This window comes from Taudactylus pleione, unplaced genomic scaffold, assembly GCF_031769625.1.
Source record: "Taudactylus pleione unplaced genomic scaffold, aTauple2 ptg000082l, whole genome shotgun sequence".
NCBI classification, from domain to species: domain Eukaryota; kingdom Metazoa; phylum Chordata; class Amphibia; order Anura; family Myobatrachidae; genus Taudactylus; species Taudactylus pleione.
In genome coordinates this window covers 3,862,022-3,887,734 of record NW_028284484.1, presented here as the reverse complement: position 1 = coordinate 3,887,734, position 25,713 = coordinate 3,862,022, and the positions used below count along the sequence as shown (strand labels likewise).

General features: G+C 42.9%; 1 protein-coding gene across 1 annotated transcript in view; it reads left to right on the top strand.

The window, feature by feature from the left end:
* Positions 1 to 25,713, top strand: part of LOC148532179 (1-phosphatidylinositol 4,5-bisphosphate phosphodiesterase eta-2-like) — a 695,515-nt gene that overhangs the window by 649,503 nt on the left and 20,299 nt on the right. Inside the window, exon 3 of the mRNA XM_088468220.1 lies at positions 7,552 to 7,698. Within this exon, the coding sequence (XP_088324346.1) occupies positions 7,552 to 7,698 (147 nt within the window). The remainder of the gene's footprint in view (positions 1 to 7,551; positions 7,699 to 25,713) is intronic.

Sequence of the window (25,713 nt, the reverse complement as noted above, 5' to 3'; positions counted from 1 at the left end):
ATGGTTAATCTAGCTCCGATAATTATCAATCCAATATCTAATGAGGTTGCCTTAGTTTTACTTTTATTTATGAAATTCACAGAGCAAAGTTTTGATAGTTAATACATAAGTTGTGATTTTTACTTCAACAACTAAGCGATTAGCAAAAGTGTGAACCTTCCCTGTAATTCAGTTGAATATGCAGATATTGTAAAATCTACTGCTGCTACATAGCTCATGTACAGTGCAGCAAATGTATGGTAGAATGCACCTTATTTGGCAACGGTGAGACTGACTACACATTGAAATTCCTGTAATGAAAAACTAGAGCCAGGCTGATCTTGGTCTTCACCTTTTAGTGGCTCCTTTTCTCTTTTAGATAAAAGTGATCACCTGTCTTTGGTTGTTGCCAGGACTTAGGCACCTGGTTGTAGGAGCTTATTCCACAACCAAACCTGGCACTTGATATATAGGAGACAAGGAGATAGCAAGTGGTAGTGTACTGTAATACATGTAGGTGCTAATATAGGCCTATGTTGATGCAGAAGTCAGGTAGCCTCCAAGATATCATCAAATTCCAATCCAGAGAGTAGTATGGTTCAAAGCAAGAGTCAGGGCTGGCAGCAATGCAAAGTCATGTCCAAAGAAAGGTCAGGGCAGGCTACAACCCAGTGATTAATCCAAGTCCAAACAGAAGTTAGATCAAAATAAAGACAAAATGCTGATGGCAGGTGTTACTCTGGAACAGTATGACTGCGCTTTTTATATGTATGCGTGGCATTTATAGGAGAGAGAACAGGGTGTAAGGCAGTCCAGCATGTTGAATGCTCTTGTAACACCCCCAGCACGCGTGGCCATGCTCTTTTCCTAATTTACACCTGGGAAAATGCTGGGAGATATGATATATGTCCAAGGAAAAGGCCCTGCTGTGATTGAGTTGGTCTGTCTGGTACATGGTAAATTGTGTTTTAACCACAAAAATGCTTGGTCTTCTTTAGGTGTCTGAGCGCTGTACAAATGTTGTACTTGAAATATATTGTTTTCAGTATGATGCAATCTATAAAAGCCAATTGATTTACAATAATAATAATAATGCTCTTAGTTATGACAACCTACTGTGCAGTTACAATTAATGCAGACCTGACCTTTTCTGTTGTATCCAAGGATAACCATATAATACAAGTCTGCCAGAAGATCTGTTTCTCTGAAGGTGGAGTTCCCTTTAAATATTAAATTGCAGACTTAAACGTGTTTTCCATACAGTTCAACAGGAAATAATAAATTCAAGAAAATATGATCATTTTATGTGTGTGAGCTATATCCCATCTAATTCAGCCTCAAACGTTTCACACAGATTCATTCCTCACAATATTCAGAACACCTTCACCATAATTCAGAAGAGAATACGGGGATATTTTGACACTTAGAAATAATTAATTTGCTTCCCTTTGTGCTGCAGATCTTTTTAAGATTAATGTTTTTTTGTCTCCTACCTTTCCCCAATGATATTCCACACAAGAACACAATAACACACAGCAGAGGACAGCCAGAGACAGACACAGGAAGGTTATAAGGAGTCTTTCAGTCCATCCTTGGTGTACGTGTTCCTCCAAAGAGACTGGATAGGATTATAGTGGATGTGGCATTATAAGACACTGGCTGACAGGGCATGCTGGGATTTATAGTCACACATTACTGGCTGCAGGTTACAGACCTTTAAAATACCATTACTCATAAATACTTTTCCATTCTATGAATCATTCGGTACGTTGTCTAGTGTACTATATTTGCATAGAGATACAAATGAAGAATTACGATTTTACTACTAGATTAAAACATCTATCAGATTATTAGAGTACAAAGTGTTTCTACACCCATTTCTTAACATTAAACTTAGAATAAGATTGTAAATTATGGTTATATTTTTGTTTCTGTTTCATGAATAAAATATAGTACTTAGAAATACTGTTGAAACCTTAAGCAGATACTTTGTTAAAGACTAACTTTTTTTGAGAAGTTTTCATGACCTGCACCTTCGGATAGCATTTGTACTAATAGGGACCTGCCTCTAAACTGCTACACTTATCAAGTTTCACTTACCAGAGCCTGTAACATAACAGCCTAATATATTCTAACTTGTCTAGCTGGCTGCACCCCAACATCAGCTAAGTTAGTATGATGTAGCAGGATTGAAGCACCCCAAATCCACTGCATCTTCGCTTAACATCAAGGGTTCAAACTGTGCTAATGCACTCCTCCCCCACTGCACTCACTTTCCATCTTCAGGGGTTCAATTTCTGCTAATTTGCATTGTCTGTTTCAGCCTTCCGTTGTGCCTTAACTTCCATATCAGGGAATTAATACTGCAAGTGCAAATAGGGATTTGAGCTGGTATATAGTTAAATAAGGCCCTTAATGCTGTATCCTGCTGCAGTATCTTCTCCTTTCAAATTTATCAACAAGTTTTATCAAACGCAACGAGTGATAAAACTTGTTGCGTATCATAATGATGCTCCAGAATCAGCTAACTATCATCTGTTTGAAAAATGACCATTGGGAGCTGATTGGCATTTATCATACGCAACAAGTTTTAAACTCCTTGCATATGATAAAACTCGTTGATAAATAGGCCCCTCAGAACCTTACCGGACCATCACTGGTTGTCTGGTACTGTTAGAAATGTCAAAATAGGTTGGGTTATTACAGGTAACTTGAAAACTTTAGCAGTTATCCTCGGGGTGGATGTGCCATATTAACATTTCTCAAAAAGTGGAGTTAAGGGGCCCAAACATCATCTGTTCGATTCGCCCTATCCTTGATCTATGGTTCTTAGACAATCTTCAATTTAATGGGGCCCATACGTCAACAATCTATCAGCACAATGCTGCGTTTTGCTGATAGATTGTGAAAAGAAGTTGGTAAAATCCAACATGTTGGAAATCCTCAATTTACTGATGCCGACCCAAAAACACAATCGGCGAATCGGGAATTTCTAACATGTTAGTAATGATTGGCAAAATGCAGCATTGTGCTGATAGATTGTTGACGTCTGGGCCCCATTAGACATTAGCTGTGTTTCAGCTGACAGCCTGACATACATCATATGAGTCAACCTAGACTAATGGTCTGGGCTCTGACACAGCATTCCTTTCTCCCTTCTGTGTTTAGAGTGACTTAAAGCCACTCATGAAAGACTTCTTATTGTCAGATGATGATAGGAGTTAAATGCCATCAGTATTTTTATATAAGCCTATTGTGTATTTCTTATACAGCCCAACAATACAAAAACTGTAATTGCCCAGGATATTTGCAATCATTCTAGAATATCTCCCCTCCATATTTAAGTGATCGGCCACCACAAGAGCAGTCCGTTGACAGTTGTCTATTGTGGTGTTCTTCTTTCTCGTCTGTGTATCTCAAATATTAAAACCAATCATGCAAGACCAATATCCTATTCAGAATCAACACCACAAAGTTACACCAAAAACTCTCTAACATGATTGGCAATAGAATGAGTGTTGATCAGTGTTGGCAATAAATCCATGTTTAGTAAATGCCCATTGATACCGTTTTAAAAAAACATTCAGCACTATCTTTAAATATAGCATGTAAGAGACAAAAAGGGAGATATATTAAACCTTCAACATAACATGGAGAAATTACCCATAGCAAGCAAGCAGCCTCTAGCTATCAATCATCTAGCACAGACTATAAAATAACACTTATAAGCTGACTGGTGGCTATAGGAAACTTTTCCACTTTCTCTTTCTGAACGATTTGATCCGTCTCTCCCTTAAACTGACTAGCATACATTTATGGACCTGATGCTGAGCTGAACATAGTGTTTTGCGGAGCATACTTTGCATGTTTTTACTCTGCGCGTGCTCCAGAGCCTACCATATGCAAGCATGGGAAATTCAGAGTTGTACACATTTCAGTTGCATCTGTACTTGTAACTGGGCAATAACAGAGTGTTCTTACCTAGGCAAAGTTCAGAGAGGGTGAGTGGATGGAATTGCAGTCTGTGCAGAGTTGAATGGAGGAATAAATATGCATGTTTCCAAATGGAATCTTTACACCATGTATAGCAGGGGTCTTCAACCTTGGCCCTCCAGCTGCTGTGGAACTACACATCCCAGCATGCACTGCCACCTTTTTGATGTAACAACATGCTAAAACTATGGCAGTACATGCTGGGATGTGTAGTTCTACAGCAGCTGGAGGTTGAAGACCCCTGATGTATAGGCTGGAGCAAGTGCGTACAGCTCTGCATATGGGTGAATCTACGCAGCTATTTCTGTACACACAATGCGGGAGCAATTATGGTCGAATTGCATTTACAGTAACTCTGCATCAGGTCCTGGAAGTTTATTTTTAGCATAGGACTCCTGAAGTTTTATTCATTTTAACAAAAAATAAATAAAAAATGATCATGACTGTACATGACTGTGTTTCTCTGGAACTTACAAAATGCAGGTAAATGCGCTCTATACCCCTGCTGAATATGTAAGCGTTAGTGGGTACAGAATCATGCATATGAAAATATGAATAGAGATGTAAAAGAATACCCAACTAAGATGAAAACAAAAAACCGTATTTACTTAATATATATCATACATATGTGGAAGTAATCAATAAACAAATGCAAACAAAACAGTGAAGCTTGCGGTAGGTGATCCAACAGGTGATTAATTGTATGGATCAAGGTATCACAACTGGGAAGTACACATGCAGTATAAAACAAGGCAAAATGCCAGATGTTGGAGGTATGTACCTCTAAAGTACAAAAGCAATCCCACAATGTATAAAAGTGGGAATGGTGGTATGGAGCTGTGGGTATAGGGCGAGGGTCTGGAGATATTCAGGTCGGATGATAATGATCTAAACGGGTGGATAAAAGTGTGCTGGTATGGCGTCCCGCACTGCAAAGTCAGTAGCAGCAACCGTGTGAGGGATGTCAGGATGCCCGGGGTGATGTTCTGGGGTAAGTAGTACAGATAATACCTAGAGTGCAGTGGGAGGCGTAGAACACTGTCACCAGGTCCGACCCGCGCATTCGCCGGAGGGCACCGGGCCACCTCGTGACCATCGGCGCGTCTCGTCGGGCGGGACTGTGTGGTGCACGCAGAGAAGGATGGCCGGGGACGGCTCTGGTGGGAACGGTCCCCGCTCTCCCCCTGCCGCTTGGGAACTCACCTCCTCTTGCCTCGACAGGACTCCGCTCTTACCCCTGCCGGCTCTGTACACACAATGCGGGAGCAATTATGGTCGAATTACATTTACAATAACTCTGCATCAGGTCCTGGAAGTTTATTTTTAGCATAGGACTCCTGAAGTTTATTCATTTTAACAAAAAATAAATAAAAAATGATCATGACTGTACATAGCAGTGTTTCTCTGGAACTTGCTGTCAAGCTGAATGTATGCTGCACAGATGGAGTGTGCCCACCATTGTGACGATATTTCATTTCTAATGAATTTAAAACTTTGCAACATAATAAATTATCCTTCTCGATCCAGTTAGTGGTGAGATACATTTATAATGTGCTTGCTCCCTACTGCGTCTCAGAAGCCAAGCTGCTGTTTAGGAGAGCTCAGAGAAACCCCCTTCCTCTAATATACAGAGATGCCGTGTTTGCTCTGATCTGTGAAGTTCTCAGCCAAGACCTGAAACTTATGAATCTTTTGCGGCCTACTGCGGCTTTGGCACTTCAACCAACAGCATTTTCTATACATCTGTACACACTGACGAGATTAAGTCATCTGAAACCGGTTTATATTTGCATTTTGTTAGCTCGCACCTAATGGTAAACACAGTGTTAAAAGCAACCATGGTTCATATTTAATGTGTTGTGTATTTGTAGCTAGTACAAAGTTTCACAATATATTTAAATCAGGCTTGCCTACCCTCCCGATTTGGCCGGGAGCCTCCCGATTATCGGGTGCCGCTCCCGGCCCCCCGGGAAGGCAGGCAAGCCTCCCGCAAGCCACCATCTCTCCCTACACCCCCTCCCCCCCCCGCAGAGTTACTAGCAAAATCCCCGCAGCGGGGGGCCCGGTGACACGATTCGCGCTGAATCGCGTCATTGTGGCCCCGCCCCCTGCTTTACAATGCCGTTTACTCCGGCATTGTGAAGAGGGGGCAGAGCCGCGATGACGCAGTCTCACGGCCACGCCCCCGGCCCGCACTGGCAGTGGCAGACTTTACCTAGGGGCTGCAGCTCCCCCCCCCAAATTAATATCTGGTTAGGATGGATGCTTTTTTACTTTTCTCTTATTGTATTTTAGGACAGTAGGTGTAACCTCCCATAAGACTTATGTCAAATGGACCTATTTCATACTAAATAACTGACATAGGGCGCAAGAAAAAAAAAAAGATAACTTAAGGGGTAGGCAGGGGCATATTAAGACAGGAGGGTACCCGTGTGTAGCCTCCGTTTAGGCCCCCTCCTCTTTGTCAGCGCACTGAGGGCCTGATTCAGACCCGCTCGAGAGCACTCGCAAGCGGAGTCTGCTCGGTCGTGCGCATGCGCAAGACCCGAATAACGACGGGCAAGCCGTCGTTATGGGTCTCGCACCAAAGGGGGCGTGCTGTCGATGGTGATTGACAGCACGCCCCTTTGGTGGGCGTGCCAGGGGCATGGCTGCCCAGACAGAGGCGTTCCCATGGGAACGCCTACCGTCTGGGGCCGGCCCCACTGACCTCACTAGTGATGTCAGTGGGAGTGCTTTTGGCTCTGATAGAGCCAAAAGCACTCCAGGGCTTGCGGCAGCGAGACCCTACCGCAAGGGTCTCGTTGCTAGCCCGATGGTCGCGATGGTCTTGACCATCATTTTGGCCGCTCGCTGTAGCTGTGGGTGGTCACCCACAGCTATGCGAGTGGCCGGGAGGCCGCTCCAAAAAGGAGCAGGGACGGCCCTGATTCAGAGCGAGCGCTCTGTCAGAGCGTCCGGCTCTGAATCAGGGCCTGAGCATGGTAGATTCTGGCTTCATGCCAAAATCTACTGCGCATGCATTGGACTACAGGAAAATGGTGACTGCACCTATTTTCCTGGGGACATCTTCTCTGCGCATGCGCAGGTCACCGGGAAAATGGCCACCGAGCAGTGGAGCAGCACATCGGAATCTGCAGAGAGGTAAGTATTATTAACTATGGGTGCAGTGTGTGCGGTGTGGGCTCCCGCAAACCTTGCACCCATTATAAAGACACCTATGGGGGTAGGACCCTTTGAAAAGGTTAAGAACCACCGGTACTATAGAATGCTAACATTGTAATACCACTAGGTCAATCTATTCAAGTGGTACTGTATATGCCGTTTGTAATATATACTAGTACAGAATTTTCAGTGTATTATATGTATGATGTGCAAATATCAGAAGTGTGATTTGACATTTGCCAAAACGCAAAGGTGAAATTGTGCTCATAGAAATCTATTGTTTGTCCCTGTGATAGTCTTCATTGTGCAATACTGCTTTTTGTACCGTGCAATCCAGAAATATAATGACTCAAGTCCTTTGGTGGCCATGATTTTGGAAATGAATATAAAAGAGTATTTTGTTTTGTCTTGCAGTGGAAAGATGTATGAGTTCAATGCAAGCCGGTACACAAATTATCAAACTAAGAGGTAGCTCCAAAGGTCTGGTTCGTTTTTACTACCTGGATGAGCACAAATCCTGCATACGGTGGAGACCATCGAGGAAGAATGAAAAAGCCAAGAGTAAGTGTCCATTATATCTCAGTATAATCTGTTAGAGTGTCACTAATTTGCTCACAAATTTATCCCATCAAACACGTGCTAAAATGCCAGTTTGTCCTGATACTGGGTATGGTAAGGTGTAAATGTGCTATTTATCAATTCAAGTTACCTCCATTCTCCAGCAGCATACTGTAAGTACTCCATTTCACTTCATCATTTAGAAATTTCATTGACTTCTAACTGAAATGTCAGATTCAAAAACTGGCAGCTAATTTAGCTCTTTGCAGTTCTATCAGTAATGTCCCTTTTGAGCAGTGGCAACTGGCATGGGACACACACAGGGGCAGAACTATGGGAGACAATGGAGGCGCCTGCTGCCGGGCTCCAGCTCTGAAGGGGGCACCTCCTCCGTTGTCCACAACATATTCACCCCACTTAGGGCTGTAACTATATACCCAGAGTGTACAGCAGAGGTTCCCAACCATTGTCCTCAAGGCACACTAACAGTCCAGGTTTTAAGGATAGCCATAGTTGAGTACTGGTGACTTAGGGCCTGATTCAGAGCCGTTCGCTATTTGTGGTCGCTCGTTCAAAAACAAGGGGTGGCTATTCAAATGATCCGTTCGCAAATTGCAGTCTGTTCCCACCTCTAAGTCTGAACGAGCGAGCAAAACATACGCTCGTTTTTTTGATAAAAACGCCCCCTGGCCGCACGCACCATACGTCATGTCCGCTATTTATTAGATTAATCGAGTACATCGTACAGCGTATGAACTGCTCGCTATTCTTGTGGTTGGTGTTTTCAACCACTATTTTGCGAGCAGTTCTGAGTTAAAAAAAACCAAGTGACGTGGTCAATGACGCTGCTGTATTAAATATGCACTCCCTTAAAACGCCCGTTTTGACCTTTAAGCACGCCTGCGTTCGGATCTCCACTCCCCGTTTTCAAGCACCTTCCCCTGTTACCACCCACATACGCCTCATTCTGTCACTCAAAATAGCAGGCCCTCGCTATATTGCGTACCAACGATTTTCGGCCGCACTGACTGGTTCGCGCATGCGTACTAAAAACCGTACGCATGCGCAGATGTGCGAACATCGCTCGGAACGAGCGTACTGCCGCTAGCGAGTGGCTCTGAATGAGGGCCTTAGTTAGTACCTCAGTTATTTTGATTTAACCGTCTGTGCTGAAGCATGGATATCACTAAAACCAGGACTGTTAGTGAGCCTTTGGGACCGAGGTTGGGAATCGCTGGTGTACAGTCATGGCCCTTCACTGCACCTGAGAAGCCACCATACAATAGTGGAGAGCTCCATGTCAGACCATCAGCTGCTGCCTTCATCTAGCTATAGCCTGTCTGCATGCGAATTGCTACATTACAGTGTCAGCGGCTGTGATGGGGGGGGGGGCAACAAATTATAACTTGCTTCCGGGTGTCTGGGATGAACTTACACCACTGGACACACAGGTTTTATCCACACTACTGCTGTCAGTTTGACAACAACATTATGCAGATGGGGGACTGCCAACATGGTTGTAATGTTGTTTAAAGCATTTTGTCAGCACTATAACTTACATATGCTCACAGAGCCGTAACTACACTTTTTGGTGCCCTGTGCCAGAAAGAGCATTGGCTCCCCCCTCGCCACATTTTTCAAATGGTACATAAGAGAGTGCACCCGAAAAAGGGCCATGGCCTCAGGGAAGGGCCAGGGAATAGATGGGGAGGCCAGGAGATACTGGGGATACATGAAGAGGAAGCTACAAGTGATAATATTGATAAATAGGAAAACTGACAGACCCCAACAGTGCCCCCTGCCCTGCGGTGCCCTCTGCCATGGCACTGGTCGCACCACCCTAGTTACGGCCCTGTATGCTCATAAAGCATCATGTTTAACGTTATAATGCAGATACGGTTAAAATGATGTAAGTTACATTACAATCGTTTCATCATAATCCCATGGGCATGATTCTGTGCTCGAAATAACTGTCCACTGGCAGGCAAGTTTGAATATAAAGATGGTACAGCAGGTTTGTATATTTTTAAAGGTAAGGTATGGGCTCTGTATATTTTGTCGACATGGCCATAATGTTGACATGTCTGCCATGCTGAAATGCTAACAATGTTGACAATTGTCAATTTGGCTATTCTGACGGTTATGGAGGGAAGTACCCTAACCCACACAGTCGGCCCTGAACAATTTGATGCCCTAGGCAAGATTATGGCTGGTGCCACTCCCCCCTTGCCCCCAATATGGGACTCTTTTGCACATACATGTATTATATACATATATACAGCAGACAAACTGACCCAGTTATTGCCCACCTCACAGCACTCTCTTACCCTCCTTACAGCACCACTTACTTGCCCCCTCACAGCACCTTATATTGCCCCCTTTATTGTCCGCCTAAAAGCACAGCACCCCTCCCAGCACAGCACCCCTCCCAGCACAGTACCCCTCCCAGCACAGCACCTTATATTGCCCCCTTTATTGTCCGCCTAAAAGCACAGCACCCCTCCCAGCACAGCACCCCAGACACTCCTCTCACAGCATGCTGTTATAATTAAAGAAAAAAAGAGATACGTTTTATGGGAAAGGCCCTTATACCTCTTCTACAGAATGAATTCTATAGGGTACAGTCTACCCTCAAAGCACCCCAGGCTCTCCCCTTACTGCACACACCCATCACAGCATAGCATCCTTCGTCCATCACCCCTCACCCAGCAGCACAGCACCCCTCACCCAGCAGCACAGCACCCCTCTCCCAGAGGCACACCACATCTCACCCACCAACACAACCAGGGCTGGTTGTTCTAGACCAGGTGGAGCTCAGGGCGAATGATCCCTTTGGCAAACCCCCCCCCCCCCCCAAAAAAAAAAAACAATAAAAAAACATGCAAATATCAAAGATGGCGTTCTTCGGTGCTTTCCCGAAAAGGGGGTCTTATTTCGTGAATCGCTCAAGTGGGCATGCCCAGCAGAAAGTAGATACGTTGCTGCAGTGTGCTGCTACTCCATCCTCTCCTGCAGCCGCTCCCAGAATGCCATGCTCGACGTCACACCCAGCACCAGCATCATTCTGGGAGGGATTGGGAACAGCAGCACAGTTTGTGAATATGACACCACCATATTACATTATAGCCACAAAGCATCCATTAACGCTATGCCACACAGCACTACTCCTTATACACATTATGCCACACTGCAGTATTGTCCCATATAACACATTATGCTATGCAGTAATGCCCTTTATAACACATTATGCCACACACAGTGATGCCCCTTATACGTTATGTCACACACAGTAATGCCCCTTACACATAATGCCACACTGTAATCACAGGGACTTTATAGTACAGACATTCCTCATTTAATGACAGAGTTCCATTGGGGCCATATTCAAATAGGTGCGAAAAGTCAGTTTCTGCGGAAAAGTATCGCCGGTGACATCATTTCGCCTAGCGAAAACTTATCCCCGTATTCAATGCCAAAGGTTTTTCATCGGTGTGAAAAGTCAATGCATTGGAATAGGCTAAAAAGATTTGCCTATGAAAGCTGTCGAAAAAAAAGTGCAGAATTGGGGTTTTGGGGTGCAAACTTGTGGGAACCACCCTGCACCCTTGGGACAGCCCCCCTAAGGTAAACTGTATCAAAAAAAGTAAAAAAAATACTTTTTTTTTTTACACCCCAAAAAAGTACTTTGAAAAAGACCAAAGTTGGGGGACAAACTTAAAAACTAGTGAAGTAGACTCCAGGGGGATCCCCAAGTATGCCCCATGTGTTTTTAAGTTTGCAGGGTGGTTGCGGAAGGTGGATTTTTGACTTTTTTGAAAACTTCACTTTAGCAACTTTAAAATATGATAGCAGCCATTTCATGTACCCCAAATTTGTTGGGACTTCTTATTTTCCCCCCAAAAACCCTGTAAAATGCTATTCTTCACCACTTGTGCAAAGACACTAATTAGCAGCTATTGAGAGCATTTAAGTACCCCAAATACCTTCAGCAGGGCTATTCGGGGGTATCTATAGTGATCCCCAATGTCAGTGCATCTTTTGGGAGGTGTCAGGCAGATTTCCCCAAATCTAACAGCACTCTTCCTAGGTCTGAATTCGCCGGGTTCCGCTTACGCCGATTTCTAATTGAATATGGGGATAAGCGGGGACGAGCGCAATACTTTTGCCCATGTTAAGCGAGGACGTATAGTGAACGGGAAGCAGCAGGATCCAGGCAATCCAGAGGGTGACATGTGCCTGTGTGTGCCCTACCTTCTCTGAGACCACGCCGCATCCCTGTCCGTTCTTTTCCTCATGGGAAGCAAGGTCTCCTGTGTGCCCTGCGCCACAGCCTCGCCCCCCTCTCGCAAGCCACAGTTAGCTGGTTGGATTGCAGGTCGTATGTCCGATCAGCTGCTAAACTGGTAGGTCGTTAAGTGAGGAACATCTGTATAACAGTTAATTTTTATTGTATGCAATATACAAAATAAAACTCTATATACTCACCAATGTAGATGTAAAGGAGCTAGACACAAAGCTGATAGTTCAGTGGAAAAACACATACTTCAGTGGACTTTCAGCATTGGATCACACTGTCACGAGGGTAGAAATCAGACGCGTTTCATCATATGCGTGACTTCGTTAGAGTGTTCCATCCCAGTTATGAACTGTCAAAACAATACTGGGCAATAGTTAAATCCCATGCATTGTAACCAGTTCATCAGTGATTTGTATCTGCAGCTTATGGACACTCTTTCAAAACATTGTATTCTATGCAATTCTTGACTTCATTACAAGATAAGGTTAGGTTTTAATGAGTGAGTTTGTCATTTATTTACAGTTGCAATTACAAATGTGTCATACAACATAAGACTCACCCTAGTGCTGTCACATATAACAAGTGTGGGAGTTATGCTTAATTGTAATTGTAGCTGAGCCTGAAGGACGCGTAATTGGGGGGGGGGGGGGCTGAGAAGTTCAATTAAAAAAGCTAGAAAAATACATATTTTTTTTGAATGTATGTTTCATTAATAATTACGTGTCCCATCGTAATAAGAAAAACAGGTGATGGATTACATGTACTGACTGACTCATAGTTCAGTGGGGATTGAGACAGAAGCTTGTGATATATTTAAAAATATGAATGGTTTGCTCATAGGGGTGAAAATTTCATAAAATGCTGCATTGTGACTACTGGGGCTTTCAAGGAGGATAGGCTGTACTACTGTATTATTATTTTTTCATGTTTATATTTGCCCAGGGATTTGGTGAATGTTCTGGTTGTACATTGCTGTCTTAGTACATTTTGTCCAATGTCTAGAATTTCTATCAAGACAGTTAATGCAAAATATATATAGAAAAATGTCAGCAATTCTCAAATGTAACTCATAGCTGCCGTTACTTTACAAATGCCCGCAATGCAAATGCCGTGATTCATGACAGAGCGGATGAAACCACAATTCATTGCAAATTGTGTCCCCAAGCCCGCGGACTGCCTACTTCCCAGAGGAAGTGAGCCGATCCAGGAGGCTAGCCTACCCTCTTGTGAGCCTGAGAATGGATCCTATTTGTGAGTCTCCCTGACATTCCGGGAGAATAGGCAAGTATGAATTAATGATATTTACAGTAAATAGTGTTGCCTAAATATATTTCCAATACCATTGATTATATAAAGGTTTAGAAGTCAGGGTTAGATTTCCCAGTTGGGCAAATTAGGTACATGCAGCAAAATAACCTAAATCATTATTCCCAGTACAATTACTGGTGGTCTTTAGCAGGCACACGTTTTGTGATGTTGGAGCAAGAAAGAGGCAAGGTTGAGATGGGACACCAACATTTTGAAAATATAGAGCGATTACCCCCCCTTTAAATACCATACTATTACTCGTGTTCGCTATATGGAACGTCTCTGTAATGGTTTATAAATGGTTAATTCAGTTTTTTTTTGTTTATCTCATCCTGCAGGTACTGTAGAAATGTTTTGTATTGCAAGTGAGATCAGCAGGTGCTACAGGTTCTATGTAGGTGATATGCCCTATCTGTAAATATTTTATCTTGTGATATACATTTACATGTTCGTGCATCTTAGATTGAAATTCTCAATAAAGTGAATTAGCTTTTTAATTAATACATAGAGAAATTGCCATAAATGTTTTTTCAGTAAATTACTTGAAAAAATTTTTTTTAGATAGAATATGAAAAAAGTATTATATATTCCTATTCCTTCTTCATCCACTGGGGGACATTGGAGACAATGGAGTATAGGGGCCTATTCATCATACCTAGAAATTTGATGGAGGTAGTTAGAACTCGCATTGGAGTTCTACCTAATTACCGGAGGAATTCATCATTCCTCCTCTCCATAAGTATCTATTCCGAAAAGCTGTCATTTTTGCAATGACAGCTTTTCGGGAAATAGATAGTTTTCCCTCACTACACTACCTTACTGCAGCTGTAATCTATGCTGCGCATGCGCTGTTACATCCGTAATACTAGCGCATGCACAGCACAACCTACAGCTGCGGTAATTTTGTGTCCCCCTCACCGTCCCCGCACTTACCTGCTCGCTGCAGCGCCTCCGGCTCCGTCCTGCTAATCTGACACGTGGTCTCCCAGCAGAACACAGTACAGCTTAGAAAAAAAAAAAAAAAAGTTTTTTTTTTCTTCTAAACTGTATTGTGTTCTGCTGGGAGAACACGTCTCAGAACGGAGCCAGAGGAGGGACCAGAGCGACGGAGGAAGATGCCGGGGGACCTGCCCACGCTGACACAGGTAAGTTTTACCTGCTATTCACCATCTCACAGTGGCGAATAGTAACTCCATCAAATTCCGAAAATACATAATTTTCAGAATGTGATGAATATCATAATTTCCACATCCCCATACTAATGTATGGGAGTGTGGAAGTTAACTAATGGGAGTGTGGAAGTTAACGCTGGGGGACTTACCCAGGAATTATCAGTGATATCTCCTGTGTTAAGTCTCTTCATGAATATTAAAATAACGTTAATTAAGGAAAATATCCTTAAAAACTTTATTTTAGTGTTGATGAATAGCCCCATAGTGAGTTAAATGAGGAGCCTGGGCATTTTCATATCTGGTGCTTTAACCTAAGCTCCTCCCCTCAATACCCTGGTTTGCTGCCACTGAATTCATGTTTTTTCGTGAGTGCCTGACAGAGCTGGGCGTTCTCCTTCAGTTGCTAAACACAGTAGTTTCTTTCGAGTTTTTTTGTGAATATCTAACTGTGATGCTGGTGTTCCTCAGCTGCTGCTGGGGACACATGGAGTGGGCTGTGGAAAGACTGTGAAGTGGATAGAGCCATAGGAACCATTGATCTAGTTGTAGAACAGCTGGTGTTTTCCTTAATTCACGTGAAAGTGTCAGCACACGACATGTGGATAGCTCTGCATGCAGCGTATGAAGATAAAGGTCTAATGAGTAGAATAAACCTGAAGCATACACTTGGCCTGATTCAGATTTTTTCCGCAAACCAGATGGTTTACGTACAAATCCGATGGTGGGGCGGCTGCGGAGGACCCGTTCTGTGCACGTGTAGAATGGGTCCTGTGTGATCGCACGCAGTCCCTCCTAAGCCGCAGTCTGATTGACTGACAGACTATGGCCGGTGATCGGATCCGTTCCACAAAACGGTGGCAAGCCGACAGCTGGAAGCATGTCTGAGTTAGAGACTGCCAGTAAACCCAGCCAATCGTAGAGCTGGAGGTTTGTGAGAAATAGTAAAGGAAAACCCCCTAGGAGATATTAAGAAGAGGAAGCAAATATTGCTTTCTGTGAACCACAAAATATCCAAGATACAAAATCAAGAAGCAACTGGGAGAAATGGAGGTCTGCAATAGAAAAAGAAATGGCATCATTGGAGGATAATGATACATGGACGACTGTTAACAGAACAAGGGGCCTATTCATCATTACTAAAAAATCGATGGAGGTAATTAGGTTTAGAACTCGCATGGAGTTCTACCTGATTACCGGAGGAATTCATCATTCCTCCTCCTCTCCATAACTATCTATTTCGAAAAGCTGTCATTTTTGCGATGACAGCTTTTCAGAAAATAGATACTTTTCCCTCTATACTCTAACTTACCGCAGCTGTAATCAGTGCTGTGCATGCATCGTTACGTTCACAAAAGCATCGCATGCTCAGCACTGGTTATAGCTAAGGTAATTCTGTGTCCGTCTGCCACCCACAACTCCTTCCTCCCCTCTCCCGCCTACCTGGCCACCTGTCACAGGCTGCAGCCGTGGGCCCCGGACCTCCCGTCTGAAGTTCTTTTTTATTTTTAACTTTACTGTGTTCTGCCGGGAGAACACATTCTGTGTCAGAGCAGCAACCGGAGGAGGGACCAGGGAGCGACGGAGGGAGCCGAGGAGGACCTGCTCACGCTGAAAGCAGGTAAGTATAACCCGCTATACGCCACCTGAGAGTGGCGTATAGTAACACCATCAAATTCCGAAAAATACATAATTTTTGGAATTTGATGAATAACCTAATATCTATATCCCCATATTAATGTATGGGGAGTGTGGAAATTAACGCAGACGAACTTAACCAGGAGATATCAGTGATATCTCCTGTGTTAAGTGTGTTAATGAATACTAAAAAAAAAGCTAATTAAGGAAAATGTCCTTAAAACCGGTATTTTAGTGTTGATGAATAGGCTCCCAAGTCACCACAAGGCAGTCAAGAACAAGTGGGTCTTTTGTAAAAAAAAAAACTAAATGCAGAAGGATCAATTGCCTATCTTGTAATTAAAGGATATACACAGAAATCTAGGATTGACTACAGGGAGATCTTCTCGCCTTTTGCATGATTTATTGCTGTAACAATCCGAGTTTGACTCAGCTTTTGTAAATGTGGAGTTAATTGAAGAAATTTTTATGTAACCTCCTGAGCATTATGATGAGGACATGTTTCTGTTGAAGAAAGCATTGTATGGTCTGAAACAGAGTGGTCGTTGTTGGCACAGTACATTAAGCTAGACATTGTACTATTGGAGATGGACTTTGCGCATTCAGAAACTTATCGCTATCTATACAACAAGACAATAGAGCAAAAGTTGTTAATTATAGTTGTGTATGTGGATGATCTGTTGCTAGCAGGTCAGGAGAAACATATAGCCATTGTGAAGCATCCCTTAGACCAGAAGGTCAAGTTATAAGACCTAGGGCCTGTACATCACCTGTTGGAGAACTGTCACAATCGATCAACAGAGATGTATTAAGACAATACTTTTTAAGTAGGTAATGTCAGTTTCAAAACCAGTGAGTACTCCTAATGACAGATGCACACAAATTACATAAGCCATGTCACCAACAAGCGAGGCAGAGATAGAGGATATGAAGAAAGTTCCTTTTCAGAGCACTGTTTTAATTGTAATTTATGCATGTATTAGGACTTGTTCAGACATCACACATGTTGTGAACTCATTTGCCATTAACCCTTGGAATCAACAATAGAGAGCAGTTAAAAGAATCTTGAAATACTTAGTTCCCTTGAAGTTAGAGTTTTTGAAGTCTGGAAATTCTTCATTGAAATCTTTCTGTGATCCTGACTGAGGATCAGATGAGGATGACCATCGTTCATATAGCTATTTGTACTGGCAGGCACAGAGGTCAGCTGGGCAAGCAGAACGCAACCCATTGTTGCCCTATCCACCACTGAGGCGGAATACATGGCAATTACAGAAACTGCCAAGAAAGCCTTATGTTTAAAAGAGACTTTGAGTAAATTGTCTTTTGTATCAGGATAAGATTATCAACATTAAGTGTGAAAATAAAGGTGCAACTGATGTGTCCTATAGCACCAAGCATCATAGACTGTCTAAACCATAGGCATATTTATATAGGGGGCCCCACACAGTACACCTTGCACCCAAAGTATATATTGCACCTAAAGTATACTTACCTTGCTCTGGAAAGCAGGACCCTCATCCTCCGTGGTGCCATCTATCCAGTGATATCTTCTGCGCAAAGAAAGCAAAAACTCTTGTGCTCTTTCACCATCTTTTCATCTGTGAGTTATTGGAGATAAGTCTGTTAGAGTAACCTTTGTAGCAAGTGAAGATAATGCTGCTGCCTAACAAAGGGAATGACTTCACAACTGCTAAATATACAGTATTTGAAGTGTAAATATAATCAATATATTTGAAGTGTTGCTATAACCCCATGTCTTTGATTACAGGAGGACTTTTCTGATATGCTCAAGTAATAATGTTTATGTGACTGATGACGGCCCTGAGCGAGGGAGGGGTGTTAGAGGGGAGTGTGCTACTGTGCTGTCTCCTCCTCTCTGTGTAGTGACCCTGGTGGGATGACACCACTGCGCATGTGCGAACCGGCTCACATCACTGTGTAGAATTTAACAGTACTGCACACATGCAGTACTTGACTCCTCTAGGTGAGACCAGCATTACAGCTAATTTAGGCATCACCAGTGACCACCGCTGTTACCCTCATCACTGTATATAACGCTGTTACTGCTGTTAACCCTCTGTGTTACCATTGTTACCAGTAAATCTGCATGCCTGGTTAAGGACTCTCACTGTGGACTAACCTCCATTTCACATTCCGCTGTTTCTCTATTGACACCATCAGGTTCCAACAATAGGTTATATCAATAGGATCCACTCTGGGGGCATTCTTGCCTACATTTTCATTCTCTTTTCTGGAGAAGTCCAGAGAGGAGATGCAGATGACCACTTTTTGGGGGCTGGTCTCTTTACATCATTAGACCCCGGAGAAGAGTGGGTAAATCTCCCACATCCTGCCCACCTTCCCAGTGAAGTGAGCAGGATAGGGAGACCATATTGAGAGTCATGGGTCCGTGGGGAGGGTGCTTGATTAAAATGTTACAATTTGCATCAAATTAGCCTGCCCCCTCCCTAAGCGCCCGGGAGAGTAGGTAAGTATGCTATAGGGGGGGATTGGGTTGGCGCAATTGCAGCCGCTCTCACTGAGATAGGTGCTTAGGGCCTGATTCAGAGCCGGACGCTCTGACCAGAGCGCTCACTCTGAATCTGGGCCCTCCTCCATGAAAATGGAGCGGCCTCCTGGCCGCTCGTATAGCTGTGGGTGACCACCCACAGCATATGTGAGCAGCCAAAAAGATGGTCGCGATGGTCTTGACCATCGCGACCATCGGACTTGCGACGGAGACCCTGCGGTAGGGTCTCCCTGCCACAAGCCCTGGAGTGATTTTGGCTCTATCAGAGCAAAAATCACTCCCACTGACATCACTAGTGATGTCAGAGGGGCTGGCTTCAGACGGTAGGCGTTCCCATGGGAACGCCTCCGTCTGGCAGGCACACCCCCGGCGTGCCCACCAAAGGGGGCGTGCTGTCAATCAACGTCGACAGACGCCCCCTTTGGTGCGAGACCCGGAGCGATGGAAAGCCCGTCGCTCCCCGGGTCTTGCGCATGCGCACGACGGAGCTCCCTCCGTCGTGCGCATGCGCAGTGGGGAACATCGACCCGCTTGCGAGCGGGTCTGAATGACCCCCTTAGTTCTTTAGAACATCCAAATACTTTGGCTTCAGCTAATTACTGATAGCACCATAGATGGTTAACCCAGCGATGGTCATCCCTATAGTGGCCTTCTTTGCTGAACTTATGGGGAGCTGCATTCTTGGTCAGTACCTACTTCTATGGTATGACTCCTTAGGGAATGCCTGCCATAAGAGCTCCATCCTTCAACCACTGGTTCTAGTTCAGTATTTCAGCTAAAGGACTAATGTATTCTTCAATACCCTGTAGGATGGTTGTGTTAGCATAGATGTTTGTTTCTCTAATATTTGCTTTTTTCATTGTCTGCAGAGGAGGATGGTTAGGTCACTTATGATTAAGTCTTAAGAGTAAATGTAATAGGGTGCGGAGTTCTGACTTTGGCGAGACCCGTGCGAGACTGCCGATGTTTTAAAGTAGCAGTTCTTGCCTGTTAAATAACTGCTGCTTTAAATCATTGGGCAGTCTCGCATGGGTCTCGCCGAAGTCAGAACTCCGCACCTATTACATTTACCCCTTAGCCTTTTTGCTTATTTTGAACAGTGCATTTTGTATTCAGTGTGTGTTCGTGTTTGCCTCCTTGTTCCATCATTTGATGTTATATCTGAGAAAGGGAGCGCTCCCAAGCCATTCCAGAGAATGAAGTTGCAAGAGAGTTTGCTTGAGTTTAGTGTCAAGCTAAATTTCCAAGTGCAAGATGTGAGCTGGGAGCTGTCTATGCTGTATTTTAAAATGGAAGGCCAAAGTCCTAAGTCATCTGGCAGGTCTTATACAGATATGAAGAAACCTGCCTGGTTTCAAGCAGTGTCTAAGCTTTCTAAGCAAATGGTAGCTAGCTTGTATGTTTCCCCCACAGCTTCTGTTTCAGGTGACAAACGGAAAGTTTTGGTGCCAGTACTTACTTTCCGGGATCATATTATAGCCATCTCAAAGGTTAGCATGCTCTTTTCCTGGGCTAGTGAAGGTGTCCTCATCTATGGAAAAGTTGTTGGATGCAACTTCCAACAGCAGGTCCCAGAAGAGGGCCTTTCTAGTACCCCTCTAGACTGTTCTACTTCAGATGTTACTTACTGTAACATTACTCTAGGAAATGTTGAGTATTTGTATTAGGAACTTCCTTCGTTGACATGAAAGGATCCAAGCATTAGTCAGGGTTTGGAAGCTTTAGTCTGGCAGTGAGAGAGGTCCTTCAGATTTCGGAGCATTTGGAAATTCAGTCCAAACTAGTTCCTTCTCAGGGAATGTGCTCTCTGGGTTGCTTTTTGACACCAAGCTTAAGAGAGTGTTCCTCTCAAAAGACAATATTCTTTCTCTGCCGAACACTCCTGTTGAAGAAGAGGGTTTCAGTGCAGTTTTGCATAAGTGTTCTTGGCAAGAGGATATTTACGTTCGAGGCAGTTACATTTGCCCAGTTTCATTCTCAACCTTTTCAGATCGAGTTGCTGAGAAAGTGGAAAAAATCCAGTCTTTACTTATCCTTCCTGTAAATCAGTCTGTCTCCCAGGGTGCCTCACACTCTTCTCTGGTGATTGTGCATCGGCAACATGAGCGGGGGGAATTCTGTTTGACAATGTATGCCAGCCTCAGTAGTTGGGAGTGGTTGTCCCCCAGTCTACTTGCCAGGGAAGGTGGTCTCTGGAGGAGTCTTAACTTCCAGTCATTGTGTTAAATCATTATGCAGTATTCAACAATTCCTTGAGAGCAGTTGAGCGGTGAAGGTTCAGTTAAAGGCATGGTGGTGGCATTTATAAAAAATCAAGAGGGCACCAGGAATGCCCAAGCCATGAGAGAGGCAAGCCAGATTTTGCCCTGGTAGAGAAATTATAGCATCCAGGCTGAACTTCAATGTGAAGAGCTACTGATCAAGAACCAGGGAATCAGCTGCAATGTTAGTAGATGTGATGGAGATTCCTTGTACTTACCCTTTAATTTTCTTGTTCCCTCCAATAGCCATGTTGCGGAGGGTCTACAAAAAGGTACAAAGAGATATACTACTATACTAGTGGCCCCATACTTGCACAGGATGTCCTGATATTTAGATCTACTGTGCATGCTAGATAATCTTCTGTGTACCTATTGTCCTAAGTTTCCATTAGGTCAGTGGGTACCTCATGGACAGTGAGGTAAGTGGCCTCTGTTGGTCTGCTTTGCAGAATGGCAACTTGGTCTTCCATGCACCCTTTTTTGTATTAAGTTCTATAGGTTTGACACTTTTGCATCTAAATGTCCATTTTGGGTGGATCCTTTTCTTTGACTCCATAGGGGACGCTGGATTCTCCTTTTTGGCTGCTATGTATTGTGTTGATCAGTTTTCAATACCGTGGTCATGCTCCTATCTTTCTTATGTGTATTTTTCTTCAGAGCTTTGTTAGTTAAGAAAAAAAACTGAATTCATTGGCAGACAATCAGGGTGTTGTGGGGGAGGCATCTGAGTTATAACACCAGATTTTATAAGTGCCCAATTTACATTACTATATCCCGGCGTTTCCAATGTCCCACATGGATCTGAGAAAATGATTTAACAGTAAGTACAAAAATCATAATTTTAGATATTAATGAAATTCCTTTACTGGACAATTTATGTAGAATGGGCAATAAGAAAGAAATAATTTTTCACACTATTTACTTACAAATCATCACCAGGATAATACTGATACCTCCAGTGTATGGGAGGGATGCTGCCTCTGTGCAAGCTGGTCACAATAGGAAGAAAAGGGGGAACACCCCTAATCAGGGATGAAGAGCTCCATATTAAGAAGAAAGGAGAAAGTTCCCCTAACTTAAACTTTGTACCAGCCAATGGGGGATATCTGTAGTAACGTATTGTAACAACTCTGGAGTTGAAAACCCATGACTGGGAGCAGACATGCTGATAGGCAGGCAGCATGTGTGAGCACGCGTTAGGTGAAGTGGCACTACCGAGTTAAAGCAGTGTTGAGAAGTAAGCAAAGGGGGTTGTGTTTAGCCTGCCCTGCTAACACATCAGACTGGACATTGCTAGTCTCATAGGTGAGAGAGGAGCAAATAGAGGTAGACCTGCTAGACTGACTCTGTACATTGCTGTCCATAAGAGTGTAAGAGAACAAAAGTAGATTGAGTGAAAGCAGCTGGATATTACCCTACTGGAGAGGGGCAAAAAGAGGCAAATTGCATGGAGACCAATGTGGAGAGCCGCAGAGTAACCCTTAGTGAGGGTCATCTTTGCATAAGTGGAGAGTGTAAAATAGAGAACGCCTAACAATTGAAAAGAGAGGATGCGGAGCTCTGAGATAGGAGGTGCCCAGGTGGGCAAAGAGGAGAGCAGATATATATGTTTTCATTAATATCTTTGTATCCCAGGTATTGTGCAGGAGGAGAGAAGGAGCTATGTACATATTGTATTATCCCTTATTTGTAAAAATAAGAAGTCATATAAATACAGAAAGTATTTGTTGGAATAGGGATTGGTTGGTATCAAACTTATTTTGTATTAGTGTATCACCATTTATCAGCACATATATGCACATCCATAAAATACTTTTTTTTTACTGTAAAACCTGAATGTGCGGGAACCTCCTGATCACTTATTGCCCACACCCTAGAGGCAGCCATAACCCAATGTAAAGTAAAATGATGAGAGGAGGTGCATGGACTAGCTATGTACTTTTTGCTGCCTACTTCTTAATAAGGGGTTATATTATAATATATTTTTAAAATTTTTAAGAGTGCTTTATTTTACTACTTTTTTGTGTGTTATTTAAAAAAAACAAAAAACAAAAAAAAACAATACACCTTATGTAGGCCATACAACTAGATGGAGATTCTCTGTTCTCCAGATGCTGCTTCGATCCACCAGTCAGCAATCCGATACTCTGACCCAGTCATCTGAAGAACAGGGTTTTGTCCCAAGGGATAGCGGATGTATGGGCCCCTTTACTCTCTAGTGAGGAATATTCCAGTGATATGACAACAGTGAGCAGTAATGTATGTAATTGTTCTGTCAAGTATTGGTGGAAAACAAGCTTCACGTTGTTACCCTAGCCATAGCAGGATGTGTATAATTAGAGCCGTTAGGCACACAAACTTTGGCACTCTAAGCAGCAAATCATCATTAACTGCATCTTTAACACAGAAAAGTATGTAGCGTAATTGGTTCTGTCACACAGCAGAATATAGTGTAACTGCTCTGTACAAGTCTTCCTTACTGCAGATGAACAAACAATTTGATTAATTAGAATTCCTTCAGTTAGTTCTTCTCTGCTACTGAAAGAAGGAAATGAAGAAAAAAAATACTCCATATGTTTGCAAAGAAACCAAATGTATTTGTTAGTTTTGTTTTAGTTAGAGCAGGCAATGCTTGGCCCTATCATTGCCTTTGTAAATGAAAGTGCTACTGTACATAGAGGAGAGACATGTCAAGGGTGAAAGGCAAGGAAGCTAAGAGAGTAGAACACATAGTAATAGAATATGATATAGAGAGAGTGAGACCAGATTCACCAGTAGACAAATTGTGCTAATTTATAGGGTATTCCCGAGGGTGAACATCATCTCCGGAGTTATTTCCAACCATGTTGTAAGTAGCATCATTCATATGGGCGACAGCAAGCAATTGTTTAAAAAACATGTGTTTCAAATTCCAAAATCTCACTCCATTTTTTTTTTATTGTGTACCCTGTTTGTCTCCAACCAGTGCTGGGCTGTGGTATTCCGAGCTTAACAGTATATTTAGGGCCTCACTTATCAACAAATTTTATCATACGTAACGAGTGATAAAACTCATTGCGTCTGATGAATGGTGATCCAGCCCACCAGCTCCCAACTGTCATTTTTCAAACAGATGGCAGTTGGGAGCCGATTGGCTGGAACACCATTCATCAGACGCAATGAGTTTTATCACTCGTTATGTATGATAAAACTCGTTGATAAATGAGGCCATTAGTAACAAGAAACTTCTGTACTATAGAGTTTAAAATATATTTTATGTTGCCCTATAATCTATAAACTGATGTTTTCAAAATGCCACATGATTTAAGTGGTGTAGCTATCAGGGGCGTATTAACTCTTGAGAGAGCTCATGTGCTGTAGGCCCCTCCTCTGAGCAGCGGACCCCCCCCCTTCAAGCCACGCATCTTCCCAGTGATATTCGGGATGATGGCGCATCTTCTACTCCGTGGCGCCATCTTCCCAGTGATATTTGGGATGATGGCACATCTTCTCCTCTGTGGCGCCATCTACCCAGTGATATTTGGGATGATGTTGCATGTGCACAGGAGAGCAAAGGAGAGCAAAGAGCCTTTGTATTCACAGCGTAGTGCCATCTTCCCGCAGATGTCACTGGGAATTGGCGCTGCGGAGGAGGATCGACACGCTTGCTGGCACAAGGTAAGTATACTATGTGTGCGGGGTGTAAAAGTCCACAGTTAATATGTTGACACCAAAAGGTTGACTGACAAAAGGTTGACAGGGTTAAAAAAAACTAAAAACCCAATAAAGGCACATAGGGAGCGCTTAAAACTAATTATTTAATACATTCAGTTCAACATTTGTTTTCTAAATAACAGATAAAATGTATACAAGCATATACATACATATATAGGAATAAAAACAAACACCAATTCAGGCGCTCCAGAGAGAACTAAGAGATTACAAATCAATATGCAGCTCACCACTTGGGGGATAAGCAAGCCCCAATAAAAGACCAAGGAGACTAAGAAATTGTAAATGTGGGAGCGCTAATGATGTGTAAATAGAAAGTAAACACAAATGGTAATCAATAGTGAATAGAAAATAAGCTCACATTTAATAATGCAACTGGCATATAGGAAAAAAATAAATAATTGAAGTAAAAATAGAATGAAAACAGATTTTTACATGAAAACTAGCACATAGCTAAATATATAGATAAATGAAAAAATATGTATGTATACAATGTGCAGCAATGGAACAATAGGGTAACATATAATGAGTCGCCTATTGGTAAATAATTAATTAAAATAATGGTATCTCCAATTAGGATACCTTTTATAGTGTGACTCACATATGGCAATGCAAATAACATCAATCAGTTACATAAATATATGAAGTAGACTTAACATTCAGAACCAGCATATGAAAAAATTAATGATGACAACCGTATGTAGAATGCAGTCTGCAACAATGATGTCAAAAGAATGCATCACTATTCAAAGTAACAACAATAGAGGAAGTCCACAGTGTACTACACTCCTCGTTAGGTGGAATCAGGCTACACACCTGTAGTGGTACCAGAGAGCGTCTAGTTGGAGCAACGCTTGTGAAGCCAAAATCGCAGGTAGGGAGAAAGCCACTCACGCTGGAATATTAAGCATCCATGTTGTAATCCATAAGTCTCAATCAGTAGCAGGAGCAGCAGGTATTATTAGAATTCCTGTTTAAGGTCCCTTAACGCGTTTCTCCGTTTTCCCAATACAACGATTTCATCAGAAGGTAAACCATGTGCAAACCAAGTAGAGTATTTATGTGGTCAACAACCAATCATCAGCTTTTGCTGATTAGTTT